This window comes from Mchenga conophoros, linkage group LG13, assembly GCF_057382185.1.
Source record: "Mchenga conophoros isolate Kocher_MC1m ecotype Shallow Benthic linkage group LG13, M_conophoros_male_GT1.1, whole genome shotgun sequence".
NCBI lineage: Eukaryota > Metazoa > Chordata > Actinopteri > Cichliformes > Cichlidae > Mchenga > Mchenga conophoros.
In genome coordinates, this window is record NC_140538.1 from 31872436 (window position 1) to 31896305 (window position 23870).

At 38.7% G+C, this 23870-nt stretch overlaps 1 protein-coding gene across 2 annotated transcripts in view; it reads left to right on the plus strand.

Moving 5' to 3' along the window:
* Positions 1 to 8: 8 nt before the first annotated feature.
* LOC146561560 (DNA primase large subunit-like) overlaps positions 9 to 23870 on the plus strand; it is a 28185-nt gene continuing 4323 nt past the window's right edge. Inside the window, exons 1-12 of one of the 2 annotated variants that reach the window (XM_085243032.1) lie at positions 9 to 240; positions 2346 to 2495; positions 2627 to 2739; positions 5587 to 5681; positions 5783 to 5903; positions 6663 to 6758; positions 7742 to 7879; positions 12523 to 12590; positions 13305 to 13377; positions 13617 to 13802; positions 21956 to 22082; positions 22268 to 22350. In XM_085243032.1, coding sequence (XP_085099158.1) covers positions 2351 to 2495; positions 2627 to 2739; positions 5587 to 5681; positions 5783 to 5903; positions 6663 to 6758; positions 7742 to 7879; positions 12523 to 12590; positions 13305 to 13377; positions 13617 to 13802; positions 21956 to 22082; positions 22268 to 22350 — 1245 coding nt within the window. In that variant the 5' untranslated portion in view covers positions 9 to 240; positions 2346 to 2350. Of the gene's footprint in view, positions 241 to 1400; positions 1515 to 2345; positions 2496 to 2626; positions 2740 to 5586; positions 5682 to 5782; positions 5904 to 6662; positions 6759 to 7741; positions 7880 to 12522; positions 12591 to 13304; positions 13378 to 13616; positions 13803 to 21955; positions 22083 to 22267; positions 22351 to 23870 lie in introns of those variants that run through there. The other variant, XM_085243031.1, reaches the window with a different exon arrangement.

The window sequence follows — 23870 nt, forward strand, 5'->3', positions numbered from 1 at the left end:
GCAAGAGAGTCGGCGTGGACGCGCCTCTGTCCTCGGGAGTCTTGGGAACACTTGTAGTTCTCATATGTTAGCCCTAAAAGTCACGTCTGTTTAAACGCTGAATTATTGTTGATATTTTTTTTATTCACAACCATTATATATGTCTTCTACGCGTGTTTTATGTGGACGGATCACAACAACCAAGAAAAAAGCGTGTGAAAATTACTCACAACCGGATTAAAAAGTGAATTTTACTTTCAGGTATGTGAAGTAAAATGCATGTTATAAAGCAGAAACACGGAAATGTGTTAAAAGGGAGTAAATGTACTTTCCACTACAGTTTCTCCCTTTCTGAATATGTGTCATTAATGTGAAACTATCAAATAGTTTGTTAAATAACTTTAAATAACTGCAGCTTCATTTTTTTTTAAAAAGGCAGAAAACACCTAACCGTCTGCTGAGAAAATTGTAGCAATGGTTGATGTTAGTTAAAAACGTACCGACGTTTGTTTTTGTATAGGTTCATTTTACTGTATGCATATGAAACTTACCAAAAATGAGCAGAATTTGGGTTAGAATTTTTGTTTTGTTTTGTTTATTGAGTTAGCCACAAAATAAACTAAAATGTCTCTATAATATAACATGACCATTTACCAATTTCTCTAAATACAAAACTTTTGTACGTCAAAACAGAATACTTTGGATTACATACAGTGGAAAAATAAATGCGAAATGTCTGATCTATTTCGACCACAAAAATCATAGGAATAAATGACATGGAATTTAAACCTTTCCTGAAAGTGCTTTACAGAATATATTCTGTTTATTTTAAATCTAACATTCTTGTGTCAAACATGCGGTGTTTCATTCATTCCTACATACACACCCGTATATCCATATGCAGTGTCTGTGTGAAGAGAAGTTTATATGCTAAGGACAATGCCAGTAATCCTTATTTGTGGAAATTTGCTGATCTGATAGGTAAACTGTCTGTGGAGTAGTGATATTTCAGAAGAAAATCAGTTCAACCAACCTTATCAAATGGGCATTTGGGAAAGGGGTTTCTGTATGATTTTTTTAATATCTTTAAATTTTAAAGTTTAATTTCAAAGCTGTTATTAATCGTTTGAAAAACAATGATTTTCTTGATTTGAAGATAAGGTGAACCCGCGTTTTAGTGGGGCATTTGTTATGTAATACACGTGCGCCCGTGAGTTTGTGTCGGATTTGGTTCAAACGCCAAAAAACAGAAATAGAAACATAGTGTGAAATAGCAGTGGCTTGTCTTGGCTCAAGCCAAGTTTGGGTAATAGTATTTTAAACGAAACTGTTTGCCTGTTTTTTTCATGGAGGTCATCGTTACTTTGAGAGACGGGGCGGGCTGTCCTAAAAAGTAAAACGAGTACACACCACTTCACAACTTTCGTTCTCTTCCGGTGTCGGATGCAACGTCATATTTTTACCCGCGTTTGTTGAACAGCCCCTTTTGTTTGGCGGGACTGCGTTATTTGGAGTCTAAAAGCTTCATCTAATCGGTAATGTAACGACAGTATTATATGCTTCTTGTTGCTCCTCAACCGTGAAATAAGTTTCTCGGGCTGTTTTTGAGCTCGGTCTTTTCAATGCAGTTTAAACTCAAATCTGATACCTAGCAAACGTCAAAGTTGGATTGTTTTTCACTACCCTTAACGTCTTGCTATGGGCTCTATTGCTAACTTAAGCTAAATAGTCTATGTTAGCGGCTACATTTAGCCTTAATGTAGAAATTGAGTTTATGAGAACGACAGTTACTGACTGCTGAGCCAGTGTAACATAACAAAACATACACAGCTTCACACTGTCAGTTCAGTTTGTGTGCAGAGGCTGATTTTTAGATGTCAGGAACATTTCGACTCTTCATCACAGTCCCTCAGCTATGGATTGAAGAGACGATTAGTCAAGGAGAAGCTCCGTTTGCCAAGTTTTGCTTTAAGTGATACCGGGTGCCACTTATGCACTGACTGGTTAAAGGTTAATAGCAGATGCTGTGCAGAAATTCGTTTGTTCTGATTTTGTATGGCAGCATCCTTTACCGTTTGAAATCAAAGAAGCTCAATGAATTTCTTAATGTTTGTTAGTTATAAGCGTTTTAATGGTGGCTCGGGTCTTCTCCACAATAGTGTGTTTTATTTATTCAACTCCTAGTAAGGAGAAAATGGCAAAATCAAGCGTTATGCGTTTGAAATAAGAACAGCTTATTTAATTTCCATGAATTTGTATTGAATGTCGCTTTGGTCAATGGCTCACTACATCAGATATGGCAGGTTTGGGACCCAGCTTGTTAGCAAGTGGTACATTAAAACATGCTTGATTTCTTTTACCATCAGGCACTATGCAGTTTGGAGGCAGAAAAAAGAAGATTAGCACTATCCCTCAGTCGGAGCTCTATGGGCAGCACCTGCAGTTTTATGGACAGCCTCCTCTTGAAAACATCTCTCTCTCTGAATTTGAAACATTTGCTGTGGAACGACTGAAGTGTAAGATTTGTCTCATACTACTTGTGAAATCAAATGATGAAAATTACTGTAAGCATTGTTTTCTCTGCTCTTGTGTAATACATTTTATTTAGGACATGTGGTTTGTAATGTTTGTTTTAATGCCACTGTAGTGTTGAAGACTGTGGAGAACTTGGGTGTGAGCCATGTCAAGCTTACAGAGCCGTATAGACGCAAACTTGAGAGTCAGCTTAAAGCTCTGAACTTTCCTTACAGACCAGATGCTGTGAGTATGTTTCCCATTGTGCACCTTTAAACAGTATTAATGAGTCAGTTATTGCATTGTGTTGTCAACAACTTCAACTAAAGCTTTATCACAAAGAGATTTCTTTTTAAACTTTTACCCGCTATGTGTTTTAATGAAAACACAGGGGTTGGATTTGTTTAGGGTCCTGTAATATCGCACTGCACTTCATGGTGCTTGTCCCCCCCTTGTGAGTGAGACATATCTAATAAACTGGCATAGCTTTTAGTAGGGCTGAACGATTATGGAAAATAATCTAATTGCGATTTTTTTTGCCCCAATATTGCGATTGCGATGCGATATGCGATTATTTTTTAAGGTCTTTGTCTTCTGTATTATTAAACAAAGACAAGCAATACATCATATAGTATGGCCAATACTATATTACATTAATTTTAAACTGTTCTTTCCTGTCAGACAGACCTCTGTTATGATGACATGAGGTGATGCATGAATTGATGACTGACATTTTTATTTAACTTCTTCAATCACAACAGTATATTTGAACATACACAATAGTTTATTTTTAGCTTACAAACATCTGAGCATAAAGTGCTGACAAGGAACCCTGGTGTAAACATTAAAATGAAAGTCAGTGCAATGTGCAGATTGCAGAAATATACATAAAAAAAAATCGGTGGCTTTACCACACTCAGTTTTTCGACATCTGTGAACTACTAGACAGTCATTAAATTAAAAAATAATATTAAATAAATAAAACTAATAAATAAAAAATGCACACATCTTACTGATCTCTGCAGTCAGTAACATTACACATTTTTATATATTTTATTTATTGTTTACTCCATTTAATTTGTAAAATATGTGTACACACACACACACACACACACACGTGTAGAAAAATATTTAGTATACACATCCAGAAATGCATATACTATTATATATTGTACATATATTTATTAGTTTCAGATGTAGCCATTCTTGTATTTTGCTTGTTTACATTATTGTATTTTGCACAACTCTGTTGCTTGTGAAGCTCGCACACAAGAATTTCACTCACATGTGCTGTACCAATGTACCTGCACATGTGATGTGACAATAAAAGTGATTTGATTTGATTTGACATAAAGTGCAAACATAATAGCAATTGTATAAACAATGAGTATGGCTCAGCTAGCCATAATCATCCTAGCTCACAGGTTTTTGCTAGGAAGACCAGCATATCTACTTTTGCTGGCTTTAAGGATGAGCGAGTGCAGGTCACTATATTCCCTCCAGTGCTGAACAGACGCTCTGAGGGGGCACTTGTGGCTGGCACACACAGATATTTGCGGGCCATCTTGCACAGTCGTGGAAAGTGAATGTTGTGCACCTTCCACCAGGCTAAGGGATCATCCTCTCCGTCAATGACAGGGGTCAACAGGTAACTATTCAACTCTGTCTTCACGACATCTTCAAGTGGCAGAGGCAAAGCTGAAGAGGCCGCACTGGTCCTCAGACGGTCGGGTAGGCCGGAAGTAAACGGCCATGAAATTGGACGGTCTAGCCTTCTGATTAGCGTCACCGCTGTCTCGGTGGAGCTTAATAAACTCGGCCGTCTGCTTCTTGCTATCTAAAATATAACCAGACACTGGTGTAAATTCTCGACTGTCTCATACTTCTGTTTAATAAGTTTTCTGTTTGACGTTTAGTCAGCTGTGTGAAAACCAAGGAGGAACCCACCCGGGGATTAATAAGTTTTATTTTATCTAATCTAATAACTTTAATCTCAGCCAAACCGATTTAATCACGAACAAACAAAACACTGAAAAAAGCCCAACAATAACATTTTTAGGTTGTCTAAGTGACTTATATATTACGTTTAACCCGAGCAGCGAAAGTCCGCGGTGATCTGAAAATGATGTGCCGGGAGTTGTGCCGTTCTCGGCCGCATCAGTAACCCTCGAGCTCCCGGCTAGCTATCGAGCTGGTGGGTAGCAGACGCCTCCTAAAACGTCGAAGCACTTTTGCAAATATGCGATATCTTGATAAACCGAGCAGATATTTGATGTTTACACAACTACTTTCTCGCCTGAAAATATGTTAAAAGTTTATTTTGTGACCCAGAAAGATTAGTATGAGTAATTTTAAAACTTAGTAGCGGCCGCCATTGTTGGAAACTGGAGTTTGGCTGGGCCGTGCTGTGAATTCTGGAATATGGTAGGCCACGAAGGACACACCCGACCCATCCTTCAAATTCGGGGAAAAGGAGGACGCATTTGTCGGCTACATTCGGAGGAGTCTACGAATTTGGACAGCCTTCGGCGCGTCGCTGTGATGTAATCGGTCTACAAATGCGGCCTCAGGAGGATGCAGCCCATGAATTTGGACATGTCCAGAGTATAATCGCAGCCTTTGCGGTTAGAAAATTGCACTTGATCATGTCGCGATATTATCGCAAATGTGATATATCGTTCAGCCCTAGCTTTTAGAGTGAGACCAGTGTTTAGCTCGATGTGTATTGACACAGTATTGACTTTGAGGAGTTAAGCTTGCGCAGGATCCATCAAAATTCTCTTTGCAATAGTGATGAAATAGCATGATTTAGCAATAAAATGTATTTGTATTAGTAAAGAAGAGACACTGCTGGGTGTTGCTGAAAACGTGACTCATTTACTAACATTTTAAGACCCTATGCTGAATTACAAGAGCCTGAGATAATGGAAGTTAGTGTACAGCTACCATAAACATGACTTTTAGTACATGATAATTTTTCATATATGTACATAAAACAAAAACTGTACAACATGACAAGAAGTGGTGAATGATGATTAAATGATTGACATCTATTTGTCTTTCAAATTAACTAATTGTTTTCTAACTCTTAAGGATGACAAGAAATCTCAAAGTGGACCAATTGAATATGAAAAACGAAGAAAAGACCATATCTCCCACTTCATTCTCAGACTGGCCTACTGCCAAACGTAAGTCTTTAGTCTCCATTTAGGAATACTGGAAAATGTGGTCAGAATATAAGTTGTTCAGCTGCAAAAGATAAATGTTTATTTCCATTTGTCTCTCAAAGGGAAGATCTGAGGCGCTGGTTTATACAACAGGAAGTTGATCTTTTCCGCTTCCATTTTACTGAGTTGGTCCCAAAACAACAACTGGCATTTCTTCACAAGAATAATCTCCATTATGACACAGTAAGCTTTCCTAAAGAAAACACTTGACATATTTCAAAAATGTTTTTTTCTGGAAATTTAAGTTGAGGAGGCTTACCACAAAAAAATTCCAACTGGGAACTTTTACAAACTGGGAATTTCTGTCTTCTTGTAATAGTGACTTATTCAGAAACACACAATTAGTCTTTTTTTTTTTTATATCACCTTGAAAATTTACTTACTTATATTTGATTAACTTACATTTAAGTGCCTCTTTACCATAATGTGTTTTAGAAACTATATCTTGGATTTTGTTTCTATGTCAGGCTCAGAGTATGTTGAGGACACGGGCCTAAATCCATGCCAGTTGTTTCTATACACAGCATAGTGGTGTTCAGTTGTATTTTCACTAGGTGGAGCTGTTCAATCATCATAACATCTTCCATCTTTAAAAAGTTGGCCCTATTCAGTAAAAGATTTAATTGTGAAAAAAATTATATTTCAAATATGTGTGTATTATTTTTTTAAATAATAAATCCCAAAACATAAATATAATATATATAGTTTACACTATATATTATATAGTGTACTTAGTCTCTGTTTTGCTTTTAGGCTCACAAAAGGAAAGAACTACAGTAGGTTTGGATAACATGGTGGTGGCGGGGTGTAAGCAAGAATGCAAAGCCAACTTTAGGTTTTTGTTTTGTTTTTTTAAACAATGTTTGTTTTCCACAAGCTTATTAACATCATATTAACAGTTCAGCTTATGCAACTCCTCAATGAAATCTCACAACTTTTCAGATTAGCAGCGAGGAGAAGACTGCGCTGAAGGATCAACTTATAAACTCCAGCTTTGGCGTCAGTGGAATCAAGGTGATGGAACACGAGTTCTACAAGGTGAGACATATATATAGTGTAGGTTATAGTTTATATTCACGAACACACCACAGAGGGAATGTAACTTCCAAGACATCTAGACAGTGGCCCTGTTAGGTTGATGTGTCATGATGGCTCGAGTTCTCTTTCTGCATAGTTAAGAGTCATTCAGGAGAGTTTTTGAAGTAGCGATCATTAAAGGTAATAGCACAGTGCAGGATAATATATGGTGTAAGGTAGGTTGGTCAGACTTTGCAGAACATCTTGGATCCTGTGTTTTGAATTCTAGTAACGTCTTCTTTTTGTCCAGTATTAGACTTGGACAAATTACCCCTCAAGCTTTCTCATTTGCATCATATCTATTGTGTAATGCTTACATGTGTGAGAGTACTTTTATACACTGGAGTAAAACTCTGATTTGTCTGCTTAGCGCTACTTTTTTTTTTTTTTTTTTTAATAAAACCCCTCATCCCCTGGAGCCAGTATCTCATCAGATAGAGACAGATCATCACCGATATGAAATAAATGAGCAAATATTTCTCCCCGGGGCAGTTTTAAACCAACATTATGGAAAAAATCCAGCTTTTCCAAATGTAGAATTACAACGCCACATGTGTTTATCTTACTCTTACTAAAGAAATGCATTGACATTATGTTGTATATTCCGATGTGCATAGTAGGCAAATCTTTTAAAGGCTGTGATTATGTTCTGTCAGTCAGGTCTCTACTCATAATGATTTAACATGCAAATGGATTAAATGCAGTTTTTTCTATTAACAGAATTTAAAAAGCTAGAGTTTAATTTAAATTTCCTTGCTACTGACAATCATTTTCACTGGGAGAATGTAAATCATCCCATTTGGTTTGCTGAGCTTAAATTGTATCCTTGGATCACAATTTAAGCAGCCAAATTACTAAGGACAACGGCTGGCCTTTATACTGTGAACACATTAATGATTTAATTGTTTTTTTTTTCTTCCTCCAACTGTCATTATGTTTTAAAGGTGCCTTTTCAAGATGCCCTGGATCTTGTGCGACTGAGGAAAGTGTACCTCAAACAAGGCTATGCATACATTCCCCATCAGGATATTGTCACCATTGTTCTCAATGATTTCCGCACAAGGCTGTCTAAAGCTCTTGCAGTAAGTGAAATTTTATTTTTTTGTGTTGTTAACACAATAATGGAGGAGCACAATTGAGAATTCTCAGCATTTTGTTGCTTTTTAAGCCTAAACATAAGAGTTCAAACTTAAATCTGAGCTTTTTAAAACCTCCAAATCTGAATATGCTTTGAACTCCAGTATTGTTCAGACTACAGTACACATGTAGGCCCATTTTATTGCCTCCAGTACAATACTATCTTTAATCATCACCTTTGTGACTAGGGGTGGGTTTTGATCATCGATTTATCGATTAAAATCGATTCTGGCTTGGATAACGTGATATCGATTCATTAAAATCCTGAATCGATTTTTTTAAATATTAATTTATTTTGACCGAAACGCCAGAATCTCAGGTTAAACCTCACAAAATTTCAAGAACCACCAAACAGCTAAAACAGTAAATGAGAGCAGGTACACGGATTCTGCACAAAGATGTAAACACAAAGCTCGGAGCCTCCAACGGATCAGAATCAGTGAGATGTCGCATTTCTCACCCGACGGCACGGACACGGTCGGGGCTGAAAGCCGACAGCTCGCTGATTCTGATGTTTCGGCGTGTCTGCGCTTTGTGTTTACACCCTTTTTGCGGCGATTCTAAAGCTGTTAGTTTTATCTCTCTCCAAACAATATTGACCAAACCAGCAGCAAAAGAAGATCCAAACTAAGCTTCACAAAAACATCGTCATGAATTCCCTCTGACTTTTGCTGTTTTGCTTCCACCACGATAAAATCACACGTCATGCACAGCTCTCTTCTCTCTCTCTCTCTCGCTTTCTCTCTGTACTTCAAGAACAGTTTCCCGTCTAAAAATCTGTTTTCTGCATTATTCGCTTGCTTGTTACACACAAGTCTACCATTTACAGCGCTGTCGGCCGCTGTTTTGTTTTTTTCCCTTTTACTTACTTCCGAAAAGAAAACCTAATTTCTGCCGTTCAATAGGCTTCTGAACAAATTTAAACTCTTTAAAATTATGCAAAATGCAAAACGCTTAGCCGTGTCTCTAATAAAACCGCTGTAACTTCAGAGGTAATGTTAATATGTTGATTAATGGTTTTCTTTCATTTTTGATGTACTGCAGAATATTTTTATAAAATCCCAGGCCAGGAAATCACCTTCATGTTTTTCTGTGTTTTATCTTCAGCTACTTTGACACAAAGGTATCTGCTGTGACGCTCACACCTTTGATAAAGTCTTGCGAGTGTCAGCTTCCTTTTTATAGATACAAAAATATGTAAATGTACTGATCTGAATTATAATATTTCTGACTGTCTGAGGCAAAATTTGCCAGATTTAAATAGAATTGAATCGAGTCGTGGATCGAATCGATTCTAGAAATCAGTGACGATACCCAGCCCTATTTGTGACTCACTCCATCACACCTTCACTTTATATTATTTTACACTAGTGGCCATTTTCATGCCATTTGTGCATGCAGAATCCCCGATTCCATAAGGAGAATTATTAAATTGCCATTGTTGCTTTCAGTGCCCCGAGGGAAATGGTAGAAACACAGGGTTCAAATGAGGGGAATAAGTATGCACATGTGGCAGAAAATATCTGGAGGAAAGATTTGGGACATCTAGTAGGAAAGTGCTTATTGTCCCTGCAGGCATGATGTTTTTTTTAAAGGCTGCTGAAGGGGGTTTATGATGGGGCCGTATCACCAAGCTTTTGCATTGCTTAGAATGTCCTGAGGGACTTGAAATGCAATGTTTTGGGAACCAGAGGCCTTTTTCCCCTTTTTTTTTTCTCTTTTTTAAAATAAATATATAATATATGTGAGAAGACAACCAAGCTCAGCTCCATGGTGGCGAGTAGTCCAGATGGCGAAATGAGCACAAGGAGCAGCAACTAAAGGCAGTGTCAGTTTGTGGTTTATGAATTGACATTAATCAACGTTAATTAGGCAAGAAATCTTGAAATAGATGACTTGCTGTACTGAGACACAGAAAACAATATTTTATTTCATTACAATTACCAGTATTTGTGAATTACATTTTGTGTTATAGAGTGGTAAGAGCGGTGGATACAGGAATTACACATATTTCGAGATTAGAGAAGCCACTGTTTAAAAGAATTATAGAGAAGACGTCGCTTTATTTTTGGCACAAGAAGCTGAAAATGTAGGAAGAAACTCAAAGTTGTCTGAAGTAGACCACACTCTGCTCATTAATTGGTACAGTAAGGTGGAGTAAATATTGGATCGATATGAGGGGTCAGTGTTTTATAGTTTGGCACCCTTTGCTGAAATTGGCTCTTTTCCTGGTATAGATCCACATCGGGTGGTCAGAGTTCACTTTATTTGGACATCAAAACATCAATACCCAGGTTCTCACATCCTAATTAACCAGTAGACGATAGACATACATTTACTCTACATGACAAAATTACTCCTTTGTACGGCCACATGTTGTAACACAGCCAAAGACGACCTTTGAGTTTATCAAAAGTGCACCTGTTTAAAAAAAAAACAAACACTAATCACTTTTTATTTTTATTTGTCTTCAAAGACCTTTCATGATTATTTCATTTGCTTTTTTCACATACAGTATGTTATCAGTGCCTGCAAAATATGTGTCAGCCATTACCGTGCATACCTTTCATATTGTTTTCCCCTCTGTAATTGTACATCAGTCTTCCGTGTAGTGTTTTAAACTAGAGCGCTGATTTTAGCGACGGATTTTAAGTTAAACGGTAGCTTAAACAAAGGAGCGGCAGTTCTAAGAGAAAATCATTTCAATGCACACTTCAGCCTTGTGATGTGGTTGTGTTACGTTGTCTGTCACTGTAACAGAGTAGCCACTTTCACTGTCTTCTCAGTTAATACCGTGTCCTCATGACAAAGAGTGGGCTTCTTTGAGCCACTGAGCTAAAAATGCTCTCTGGCAATTTGAACTACTTATCTAAAACTCCCTTCTGTCTAAATGAACTGTTTGATAACCAGAATGATTGGATTGTGATTTCTGAGAGTAGTTTTAGATGTACCTGAGAATAAATGCAGAGCAATTTGGTGCTTTTTATTTCTCAAAAAGAAAGAAGTGTAGCATTTAGGTGTAGTAGAATCATAGTTTTCCCTGTGATTCTGAAAACCTCTCAGGTTGTAGTATAACCAGTGTCGGTAACCCGTTTGCGTGGATGGTATAGTACAGGACGTAAATGGTAAATGGCCTGTATTTGTATAGCGCTTTTCTAGTCCCTAAGGACCCCAAAGCGCTTTACATATCCAGTCATCCACCCATTCACTCACACACTGGTGATGGCAAGCTACATTGTAGCCACAGCCACCCTGGGGCGCACTGACAGAGGCGAGGCTGCCGGACACTGGCGCCACCGGGCCCTCTGACCACCACCAGTAGGCAACGGGTGAAGTGTCTTGCCCAAGGACACAACGACCGAGACTGTCCGAGCCGGGGCTCGAACCGGCAAACCTTCCGATTACAAGGCGAACTCCAACTCTTGAGCCACGATCGACGTCACTGCATTTGCACTATTGTTGACATACAACAGTTGTTCAGGCAGGACCAGCTTAGAAATTAGAAGAGAAAAATAAAAGCTCAAATGAAAAAGTTGTTCGGTCTGCAATTCTCCAATTTTCAGGTAATTATCCAGACCACTAACTGCTGGAATGGAATAATTCAACAAAACTAGTATTCTTGTAAGTGAGCCAGTGTGTTACTGTAATGGTTATTCTCCTTTGCTGGGGACAGCAAGGGGACATCACAGAGAACGTGTCATTAAAAAGGTATGAAACGGAAAGCTGCCTCTCCATGTGACTCCATTTATTGGTTTGTTGTTCAGTTTAACAAACAGAATGCTGCATCTTAAAATGTCTTTGGTGCATGGTTCAAGGCAGACCTGGAACTGACTAAAAGTCAAGAGTCAGGATTTAGACTCAAGCTTTTTTTGCAGAGGAATGAACATGGATCTTTAGGGGTGTTTCTTGTTTTTCTTTTTCTTTTTTAATAAAAAAAACATAATTCAGGCCTACAGCTGCCTGTTTTTAGACTGAGACAGCATGCGAAAGCTTCAAGTCGGAGGATGTTGTAAAGAATAGCCTGACAGTTGCTGTCACATGGTTTTAGGATGGTGTTAAAATGTGTTGCGTAGATGATTTGCTCACCTTGAAGTCAGAAAAACCATCTTACTGTTTTTTAAGCCAAGGTTGCGTGGAGATGCATTAACGTTATCACTCTTAAGGGCGTTGATACACTAAGCTGACAAGAGGCTGCAAGGATAAATTTAGTAAAGCAGGATTTTTGTAATTTGTTTTGAATGTCGTGGATTCACATAGGTGTCGCAGGATTGATCGCACAATTTCCTAGCAATTTCCTTTTTTCTTTTTTTCGTTGGAAATTAGTAAAACATGAGCAACACATAATCAAGGTCTTTAATGATAGATACTGTGGCGAACTTAACTTTGGTTTAAATTGTTTACACGTTTCTGATCTGTTTGGATAACGGCGCTCCAGAAAGACAGCTTTAATTACGAGATTCTGTGCGCTAGTTAAAAGTGCAAATAGTTTAAAACGAATCAGGTGCACTTAACCTGCAACTTTGGGCCGTTATAACACTTTGACCTAGACTGTTTGCCATTACTCATGTGATGCCCATCTCTCCTGCAGTTGACGGCTCGCTCGCTACCAGCAGTGCATTCTGATGAACGGCTCCAACCTCTCCTTAACCACCTCAGGTAAGAAGCAGGATGAATAACATCTCTGCTGTTTCGCCAGTGTGGCCATGAAAAAGACTTCTAGCACAATTGATCTTCTGCACCAAAGTGTCTTTGGTTGGTCTGAGTTAACCCAGACACTTTAAATAAAGTCCAGATGTTGTGGAAACTTTTTGCCCCTTAGTGCGTGTTCAGCATAATTCTTCCAGCATAAGGTTACTAGAAATATCCAACTTGTGCACTGTTTTATCTACCATGCCTGCTGCTTTTCTGGGAGAAAATATTGGATGGTAGTCGTGTTAGTTCACATGGGTAATTACAAGGTAGAGAGACAGTCGCAGTTTTAAGAACAGGGTAAGGGAATAAATGGTATAGATCTTTGAGTTCATAGAAAATATTTTGATTTTGGCTTCTTTTTATTATTTGTAGTCTTGGTTGGACAAAGCAAGACAATTGAAGACGTCATCTTAAGCTGTTATGGGTGTTTGTATAATACTTTTAAATCTGCTGAATGTATCTAAAAAAGATCATTTGAGTTTTCTACTTTAAGTTCCTGGCAAACAGTAAACACTGAATAGACTGGCCAAAAGTACTATAGCATCTACAGGTGCTGTTCAGCCAGGAAAGCTATGATATGAAGCTCCTGGTGCACAGGTTTGAGGCTCTGCTGTCATTGAATCAGCAGATCGTTGACAACTACACACGTGTATAATGTATTGTTTTTTCTTCTTTTAGTCATGCCTATGTGGGACAGGATTACAGCATCCAGAAGAATGTTGGGAAAATCTCCTTGGATCAGATTGATTCAGTAAGTTGCTTTAAACATCTGTTCTTGAAATTTCTTCGCATGGCAAATTCTTCAAGTGCCTTTTTGCATAGAAGGGCCTTATTGCTGGTCTGGGGCAGTGAATACAAAATATGTGGTGTTTAATTTCACTTAATTAATATCCTTTGTACTCCATAGATACAAAAATATGTACTTATAGGAAAATATAAATTATATAAGGCATTTCTTCAGGTTTGTCATTAACAATTACCTGCTTACAGCTTTCAGGGAAGTCATTCCCATTGTGTATGAGGCAGCTCCACCAGTCTCTTAGAGAAAACCATCATCTCCGCCACGGAGGTCGGATGCAATACGGTCTCTTCCTCAAAGGTATCGGCCTGTCTTTGGAGCAGGCACTGCAGTTCTGGAAAATGGAGTTCATAAGAGGCAAAGTGGATGCAGACAAGGTAATGTTGATACATTTTAATGCTTTGTAAATGAATATTTTCTGAGTATCTTTAAAACAAGATGTCAACAGATGCCTTCTACCTGCTCTCCTGGTGAAGGGTGGTTCAGTCCATCCTATTCATAATTGGTTCATTGTCAACAAAATGTTACATAACATACAGGCATCACTCGCAGGGCTCGCAAAATCTATCTCAGCCCCCGCCCGTCGGGTTATCATATACCCGACGGGCGGGGTTGAGATAGATTTTGGTCGCCCGACCGGAGATATCGCTAGCTCCGGGACGTTGGGCTAGCGATTTTGCGAGCCCTGACTCGGTAACCGTTCATCCACCCCAGAAATGATACGGGCTACAGTTTTTTATTTTTTTTAATTTTACAGGCTAAATTTGATCCCATTTCAAAACATTCTTGGTTTTTTTTGTTTTTTACAACATATGATGGTACATATGTTGCTGGAAGTTAAGTAAAATATAGTGATACAGTGATGTCTGAATTTCTCAGACTGAGGGTTTTTGGTCTGGTCTGCTCAACACTTCAGTGGGTGGGGCTGCTTTTATTGGAGATTAAGTGGTTCCATCAAAGCTTTATTGATTGAAGGAAAGTTCACTGGTGTCATTAGGTGCACTCAGTGCTTTGATGAGGCTAATGAAAACTGAAGTGGTTATGAGTTGGGTTATTATGTCTCTCGGTAGGAGACAGACACAGTAAAGACATTAAAATTGTTCTGCATGAAGAAAACGCTCACTCTTTATGTGAGTAAGAGAGAGAAGTGACAGGAGACTCCACATAATGGACCAGCTCAGATAGAACAAATAGAATTTCATGCTGTGGAGTTAAGTAGCTATGAATCATGCTTTTTAGTCTTGCAAGGCTTTAAATATAAATTTATTAGACTATTAATTTTTTTAGATTTTTTGACTTGACTCTAAAAGTTTGGATAGATCGTGTTGTTTGTGTTATGTTAACAGGGCCGGGGAGATTTGTTTCCCGTGTTGATTCACCATAGTTGCAGATACTTTAGGAGGTGTGATCAGAAAGTTCAGTGGGTTTATTAAAAGCACAAACTATGCTGCTATTCACTTTCAAAGCCATCCTCTTATTCACCTCTGGCTTCCAGCGATATGAACACACTTACTCGCCATGCATGCTGGATTTCCTCTCTGTGTGAAAAATAACAGCCTTTAAGGTGGAGACTTTGTTGTTGATGTCAATAAACAAGCATATTTTCGAGCGCTTTGTGTTGTACTCACCACAGTTCAAGCCTTCCCTTGATGCTTTATGCATCAAAGCGCACAAAGTATTTTTGGTTTGCAGCATTGCAGGACTTTGTGATCATACCTCATTTGTTAGATGGGATGTCTCTGAATTGGTCTGGCATGCGTACATCGATTCAGATAAATGTTAAAGCATTTCCTTATCATCTATCAAGAAAATAACTTCTTAATTTCTCTTGTTGTATCAAATTGCTTTTTTAGTTGCCTTTACAGTAAGCACTACAGAATGTGGAAACCTCCTCACATGCCTCACCTTGTCTGGGCTATCTTAGACGTGAAATATGGCTGCCCTGTGGTTTTTGAGTAGGCTTTTTGTTTTAAATGCTCCATCCACAGTGTGGGCATTTGGGAATTTCTTGAGATATCACGTTTCCTAAAAGATGCACTCTAATGTTCATTAGATGTGAAAACAATCTCTCCTAAAGTTGGGATCTAAACATATCGGGTTAAGCATACCTTACTCAACCAGTTCTTTGAGTGTGTTTTGCTCTTCCACACTGAACTCACTGTTACACCTTATGACTGTTTGCTGCTCTGTTCCAACCTAATTTAAGAGCTGATTAGTCAGCAATTCTATTCACTTTAATTATATGCACCACTCAACATGCAAAATCCAAAATATTTGTCAGCTTTATTTCTTTAAATGGGTACCTTTCATTGTCTTGAAGTCTGGAAACCTCTAAATCCTGGTGCGTTTGTTCTAGATTAAAAGATGCATTGAGAAAACGTTTGTTGTGTTAGTTGCAAAAATACTTGCGAATGAGGTGTTTTTACCTGCTGTCATCAAATCATTTATATTTTATAAGATGTGCAGAAATACTGTGGATCTGACTAATGCTGACATCCATGCAGAGCTCACACATAAGTGGATTGCAGCTTTGAGTGCTCATCAAAAGATACAGTATTAACAGACTCCACAGTAGAGCAGGGCGATATGGCCAAAATATTTATCACGATATATATTTGAAAATTTGCGATAACGATATAACCGACGATATAATTGATGCGAGACAAAATACAACTCCACAACATTACTAGCGCAAAAAGACAACCTTCCATTTATTTTCACTTAAACAAGAAGCTGGTTTTTATGTACATTAAAGCTTTATAAAAATGTAACAGTGCAAATGCAAATTCCTTGCTGAAAGTTTAACCAAAAGGCATTTCCAGTAGAAACGGGCTGACATATCCTGAGCATAACCATGTATAATATCCACTGAAGTTAAAAAGAGGTGCTTTGCAACATTAAACTGCAGTGTGCAGTACGCATTTTTCGGACCATAAGGTGCACGGGATTATAAGGCACATTAAGTGAAACAAAGCAGTCAGATAAATCAAACTTTATTAAACTCATTCTTCTTGCTTCCTCCACTTCTGTACCATTGATTCATTAATGTTGAATTCTCTGGCAGCTGCTCTATTCCCATGTTGTTGCAGTATATTAATGACTAACCTCATATTGTGGATGGATTATCTCAGTTGTTCTCCTGACTGAAGTTTGGTCCGTTTACAGCATCCTGCCATGCGATTGCATTTGTCTCTAACCATGAAGAACCTTCACGTTAACTTTTATAAGTGGAAAAGTGTTAGTGTTCGTCCTCCAGCTTCACTGTTTATGTTATGCTAACATAGCTGTGTCGCTAGCGATCACGTAGCACATCATTATATACCAGCTAGCCCAACTACAGTAACCCTACAAACGTCACTGCTGTTTAGTTTCCTGTCTTCATTTATGTTGGAAGTGATAGCAGAGCTGTACGTTTGATTTTTTTCAGAAATCTCTCAGTCAGAACATGCAATATCATGCTTAGGTAACTAGCGAAACTAGCGAGCTAACTTCCGCTAGCTTCCTGCTAACTTCTAACTCCGTTAAATGTAATAACTTTTGTTTTCATGGATGCCTGGAAGTTGAACTTTATAGTTACACCTGGTAAAGCAGCAATGCTGATCGTTTTATTAAAGATGAAAGAATTTAGACAGTTTTTAACTCAAAGTGATGCTGCAGTGTTCGTTTGACCTGAAGCATACGGAGTTTAGGACCCAGATTACTCCCAGATTTAAGAGCATCTTAGTCTGACAAATATGACAATAACAACGGCCGCTTGCATGTTCTGAAAAAAATGTGCTTTGTTGTGTATCTGACGGACAAACACCAAACCAGTTCCACATCACTGAAGTTGCACCATTTTACAAACCAATTCTGGTTCATCTGTTTCACTCAACAATCGGCCATGTGCGTATGAAAACAAAGGCACTGCGCATGCGCGTTTTACTCCCATTCTATCGCGATATTTCATTTTCCTATCGTTGCCTAACATTATACCGGTATTACCGTGAACGGTATAATATGGCCCAGCCCTACTCCACAGCAAGTGCCAAGAAGTGATTGTGCTGAGTTGAATAGACACCTGATGTAGCAGTCTGGTGTGGTTGTCCTTATGGACGGGCCTTGATCCCAGAGCCCTGTAGTCTTTGAATACTAATTTGTAGTAGTAGATCACATGGCTGGCATCCTGGTCGTGTCACCCCAGGTAGCCTGCGCTCTTTCCAGTCTGGGTCATGTTTTGCATCAGCCAGACATTTTGTCCAAGCATGTGGGATTGTCTTGAGCCCCTGTTTCTTGCTGGTGCCTCAGTTGAAAGAGTAATGAGGAAACAGATTACAGGATTCTGACCAGAATGGATACACAAAGATGCACATGGTTGTAGCTGCGTAGAAAGCAGGTGCTTTGTCATTTGTAAGGTTCAAATCTTTTTGCTGCATGGGAAAGACCAGCTTTGCAGAAGCAGGGTGTACATGGGATCAATGGGAGGCTAATGAATTTTAGCAACCCTGATGTCTAATATTAATCGAAGAGACACGAAACTGTTGTTCACTGCTGTTTATTGCATGATTGCAATCCATAAAAGCCACAAAAAGTTGCATGTTTAGGACATACAATTTGATTGGAATTGTAATAGGCATATTTTTTTGGCAATATGTAGTGTTTGTATTCTGGGAACGGTTAATAGGAGTGTTATTAAAAGATGTACTCTGCCATTTCAAATATAGATATTCACTCCAAAAGATAGTTAAAGTAGGGTAATTCTGGTTGGAGAACATACAGATGCATGCATACTAAGGAGATGAAAAGTAAAAATATCACTGAATAATTTGTGGAGCACTCAGAAATAGTTTTGCACTAATGCGAACCATGATTGATGTCAGGATAGCTATTTTAGAGTTTAGTTCAGTGAGGTTTTTTTTTTCTTTCTTGAATGCAGATATTTAAATAAGGAATTTTACTTGAGCCACAAAGGCATTCCATTCACTTTTTTTAAGCTGTTAATTTACTAACCCTTTACTAACCCTAGTAAAGCAGTCTCAGTGAGAGCCCCATGGTATAGCACAGCCCTCTTTAGCACCCTGTACAGAGGTGGCTTGGGTCCCGTGTACAAGTTCTCAGAGCAAGTAGCTGTGCACAAAGCTCTGCTCTTCTTCCACAGCAGAGGCAGCAGAATCACGCTGACCAGATCACAGCTCTCTGTGATGTATGTGTTGTGTCAGGGACTGCACTTTGTGCCAGGCTGCACAAAGCTTGCTCATTAGTATGCGACAGGCACAGAGGAAAAAGATGGGAGGCAGCGTTGCCAAAAGGGAGGCCCGGAGGAAGAGGCAATGTAATATTAGACTAGAGGGGGAGAGAAAATTGATGAAATCAACTTGATCTATCCATTATTCTTGCTACAGAAGTTGGCCAATTCATTTGGAGGAGTGTCTATTTGTACCACATTTGAGTGTGTTGCATTGCCTTGAGGGGGTTGGCCTGCTTTTAAACTACTTGTTTTTCAAATGTTAACTTAAGGTTAATTAACTTCCACTAACTGACACATTCTTTCATAATGTAGGTTAAACAAATGAGTCATTAGATGACATGTCATATTAACTGCTTTTGGAGATGTGTTACAAATGTGCACCTTGCTATTTTTATCTCAGTATAATTTAAAAGGAGCCCCACGCTTCTTTGTTGCTACCCCATATTAAATAAATCCTGAGATGATTTTTGTCTTTCTTTCTCTCTTTTTATTCTTTCTTTCTTTCTTAAACAACATTCAACTCATTAGTAGCATCAGGATGTAGGAATTAATTAGAATTTTTGTGTCTTTTCTCCTCTTGGACCACTATTTTAGCAGCTTGAAAAACTCAATTCCAGACCCAAATTAACAGAATATTTGCCAGTAAATCACATATGTGATGTATAATGTTTAAAAGCCAGATAGTCTGAGACTTTCCTTTATTTTTACTGCTCATGCTGAGTTTAAAAGCTACCAAAGCTACCCAGTGGCAATATTTTGGTCACAATTCTTCAAAATTTAAATTTATGGGATCTGTCGGTAAAGAATAACAGCCCATGTGTCATGGCAGTGATGTCAAATTCTGTATTGGTGAAGCTATAATAGGCACCTACTGCAAAAGTTATGACATGGGATAGCAGATATGACACAGGTGCTGCTAATAACATTGTGGCCCTGTGCTTTTAAGGCAGAACGGTCAGCCATGACACTTTTGACAGTGAGACAGCAACACCAGACTCTGAAGCTGAAGAAACCAATGCAACCCCCTCCACACACACACACACACACACACACACACACACACACACACACACACACACACAGCTTTCCTAGTTTGACATGTCAAAATAGGCTAAAATTAAAAATTCCTTAAAATTCCAACTGTCACAGTGAAGTTTTTTTAAGTCCTCCCATTTAGTTTAAACTGTTTCATGAGTTACAGATTTTGTCTCAGTGACTTTGCTGCTCTAATTTTTCAAATATTTAGTTAAATGCTAATTTTGCGTGAATGACCTTTTAAAAAGCGATCAATGTCTTCTTTTCTGCAACATCAAACTACTGAACTGCTGCTCCTGCATTTTATAGTCACTCACCTTTATGTTGTAGCTTTTTGGTGTGAAAAGGCCCGTTGTGCAGATTGAAAGGGAAATGTATTATAATGGTATTTAACATGAGAGGGATTGGAGCTATAAGCACATCAGTCACTATGGGCTGAGCCTAAGAAGCCATGCCAAGTTTACACACGCGCACACACACACTCTCACTCACTCTTAAGTAATCCCTTTTGATTGTGACCTAATTCAGGATTTTGTGAATGTGCTGTAGAGTGTGGGGGGATGTTATAGTGATGTAGTCCCATGAGCCAAGATATGCATAAGAGCAGCTTTGGCTCAACTCCATTGAACGCATCTTTTGTAAATTTGCTCAGTTTGGGGGTCAGCTGTATCGGGGTATATCCAGGATTATCTGAAGTGTAGGTTGAGGCAAAACAAAAACATAAAAAAAACACATTTAGAGGGGTTTCATTCACACGCCAGGTTGTGCTTTACCTCAGCTTTGCTGGGACAAATGACTGTTTAGTATGGTTTTTGAGGCTTTATGTCACTTTTAGCCTAGAAATGATTGTTTTTAAATTCCAGGTAACATCTTGAATATGCTGTAACACTTGTGGAGTTCCCGTGCTTTGTTTTAATAGAGTAAGGGAGTCTTAATCAGGAAAGACCTCTTATATTTATTATTTGATTTATCGTACTTAAAGAAGGTTTTACAAGTTTTTAAATTGCCACTGCAGCTTGGCACATTAGTAAGTTTGCAGGGTTTTATTGCAACATTAATGTGTTATGATGGGTGCAGTCATGTTGATTGTGTTTCTGCCACTGTCAGAGCGCCCTCCCTGTATTTTACAGTCGGATTTTTAAAGGCACGGTCACTGCGATGCATTTTAATGACTGCACAGAATTACTGTGCAATAAAAAGTTCACTGCAAAGATTGTGTAAAATGACCCCCATCAAAAAGTATAACCAGCTAGAAGATGATGAGAAGGATTTCAGAGGTCTGTAATACAGTTCATATGTGTCCTTGACTTTGATCTCCAACTTTTAGGGCAGATCAGGTAAAGGGTTTTCAAGATGTCAAACCAGGATTTGCATAGTTCTGCTGCCTTTAAGCCATTGAACTGTTGAATAAGATATAACAAGACCTGGCTTTATCTGAGTGTAAATTCAGTCTGACTGTACACTTGATGGTTAGTACTAATGCAAAGTTGTAGTATAAATGAAAATATTCATGTTTATGCAGGGCAAAAAACACGATCATTTTCATTGTCAAGAAATCTCACTATTTTTTTTAAGTCTATAAAATTTAAAGAGTAGTAATTACAGTCCATGTATTCAGCATATCCATCCCATAATATCATCAATTTTCTTAATTTGCTTTCCAGTTTGGGATCATAGGGGGCCTGTCCCAGCTGTCACTGAGCGAAAGGCAGGGTACTACTCTGGGCAGGTCAAAGCTAAAACGACTGGCATGTTGAGCATGTCACCTTCAATAGGTTGAATCCAAAACGCCTGTTACACAATGAACGGCAGACATTCACACAAACAACTGCTGTACTGAAATATAAAATGCTTGCTTTACTTACAGTAAACTCATTAGAGCAGTTTAGAGGATTGAACTGCTCATCTGAGTGTGAGCTGCACATTGAGGATTACAAAAGTGCTGTGTACATTAAACTGTGTTCTGGGGCCTTGTTTTGTTGAATTTAAAATAGACTTCATATTGAATTGAGTCCTTCTACAGGGCAGTGGGCAAAAGTTCTGAGAAAGATGGCCATATTACAGCATCCGTGGTTCAACTATCTCGAGTGTGGCGACACCTCTACAGCAGGTTCTCTCTAATAGCTCTATATTTCATTGAGGAAAACACCCTGTCAAAACTGACATGATGTATGACAATGACTCTTTTCACCCTTACCTTGTCCCTCTTACACTCTCATCCTCACTAATGCCTTTCGCTTCCTCTCTCCTTCTCTCCCCTTTCTGTAGTTTGACAAAGCATATGCCTACAGCATCCGCCACATGTTTGGCAAAGAAGGAAAGCGAACAGACTACACCCCCTACAGTTGCATGAAGGTGATTTTATCAAACCCACCCAGCCAAGGAGACCATCATGGTGAGTTGACGGCTGTTGGAAGAAGTGGTTGGTTTGGAAACAGTAACACATTTGTGTTCGCTAAATCTTTGCAAATCTGCAGTTATAGTTTAATGTGCTTTCATGCTCCTTTATTTTCTTCCAACTGTTGAAATTCTTTATTTGCATTTTTTCCCTTTAAATAAAATCCCGCCTTATCTTTGTAGGATGTCCATTCCGTCACAGCGACCCGGAGCTGCTGAAGCAGAAGCTTCAAGTGTACAAAGTGTCTCCCAGTGGAATCAATCAGGTGGGTGCCATCTGTCCACAGTCGGTTTTGTCAAATGGTTGAACAGCCCTCTAGCCACAATTCCCTTCTCTGACTGGGGACAGCATGTGGGTTATGTTTCTTCTTCAGTCTCACAAAACTCAGCCAGCAATCTTATTGGATTTATAAAAACTGTCAAAGAAATAATTTAGAAACCACCAAATAGTACTCATGTTAGTAGCCAATGGCAGTTTGTCTTAAATATTGTAAATGCCCCCTGCAGAATAGAGCTTCTTTTGTTTTTTATATATATATATATAATAAATATAAAATAAAAAAGAGTATTTTTTTGATTAATGTTTTGTTTCCTTTACAATATTATACATTAAAGTATAATATTGTAAAGGAAACAAAACATTAATCAAAAAATTGTTGAAAAACAAATTACAACATTGTATAAAAATTACAATCATCATTGGTTCTAATTGAACAGAAAATTTCTATGAACTTGTAAGAACTGTGTAGGACTTGAATCAGTCTGTGTCAGATCCTGAATTTGAAATTTCCACTGAAGTCACGGGTAAGAGACAAGTGGAACCAAGATCTAGGCCATTTGCTTTTTGAAGTTTGCAAAGACTGCTAAATTTTGCCAGTGGTAGTTCACTCTTTGCAACATAGTACGCTGTTCTAAACAGATTTTTCAGGTTTATTTTTAGTATGTTATTTGCAATTGGTGTTTGTTCTGGGAAAGATATTGCAGACTGAGCAATAATGCATTTCTTGCATTTCTCATGGGTTCTAATGGGGGTTCTGGGTTCTGTTTGTACAGTTATGTTATTTTTTTATGTTGCCATAGTGACGGGTGACGCCCTCTCGCTGCGACGGTGTGTCCTTCCGGGGTCAGAGGGCGCCCTGTGTGTTGTTGTTGTTGTTGCTGTGCGGTTGCCCGCGCTGAGCAGTTAGCTAGCGGCAGTGTTCATCTGCAGATGTGCTCCCTGGCTAGCTCACGGGAAGCAAGACCAAACGACACCTCTGTCTCCTCCTTGTCTGAGCTCGCCACAATATTAAACATATCAGGTCCCCATAAGGAGATCATGTGCTAACGGCTGTCTAAATGACTCGGGTAAAGTTTGTAGCATGCTTGTTGTTTTCGTCTGCTTCCACTTGTCTTTGCACTAGGATGATGTCGGCATAAATGTGCAGTCATATTCGTTGTGTTCCCACTAGTGCTGTCAGCGTTAATCTCGTTGAAATGACGTTAACGCCACAACACGGCAAATCTCCGTTAACGAGCTACCCCTGATCGCCCCGTGCGTAGGGCTAGACGGCCAACACGTTAACGAGCTAACTGCGCTAACACACTAGTTCCCACCCATGTAATTGAGCATTGCGTGGCACATCCAACATACTGTCTTACTTTAGTCCATGACTCGCTTACCTTCAGGGTCATACGTCACATGAAAACCAAAATAATTCCAAACGCCAGATCTGAATGAGGGTGGGGGAGGTTCAATTTGCCATGTTGCAAAGAGAGCTTAACTTCTGTCTCGCTAGCTTGCCCT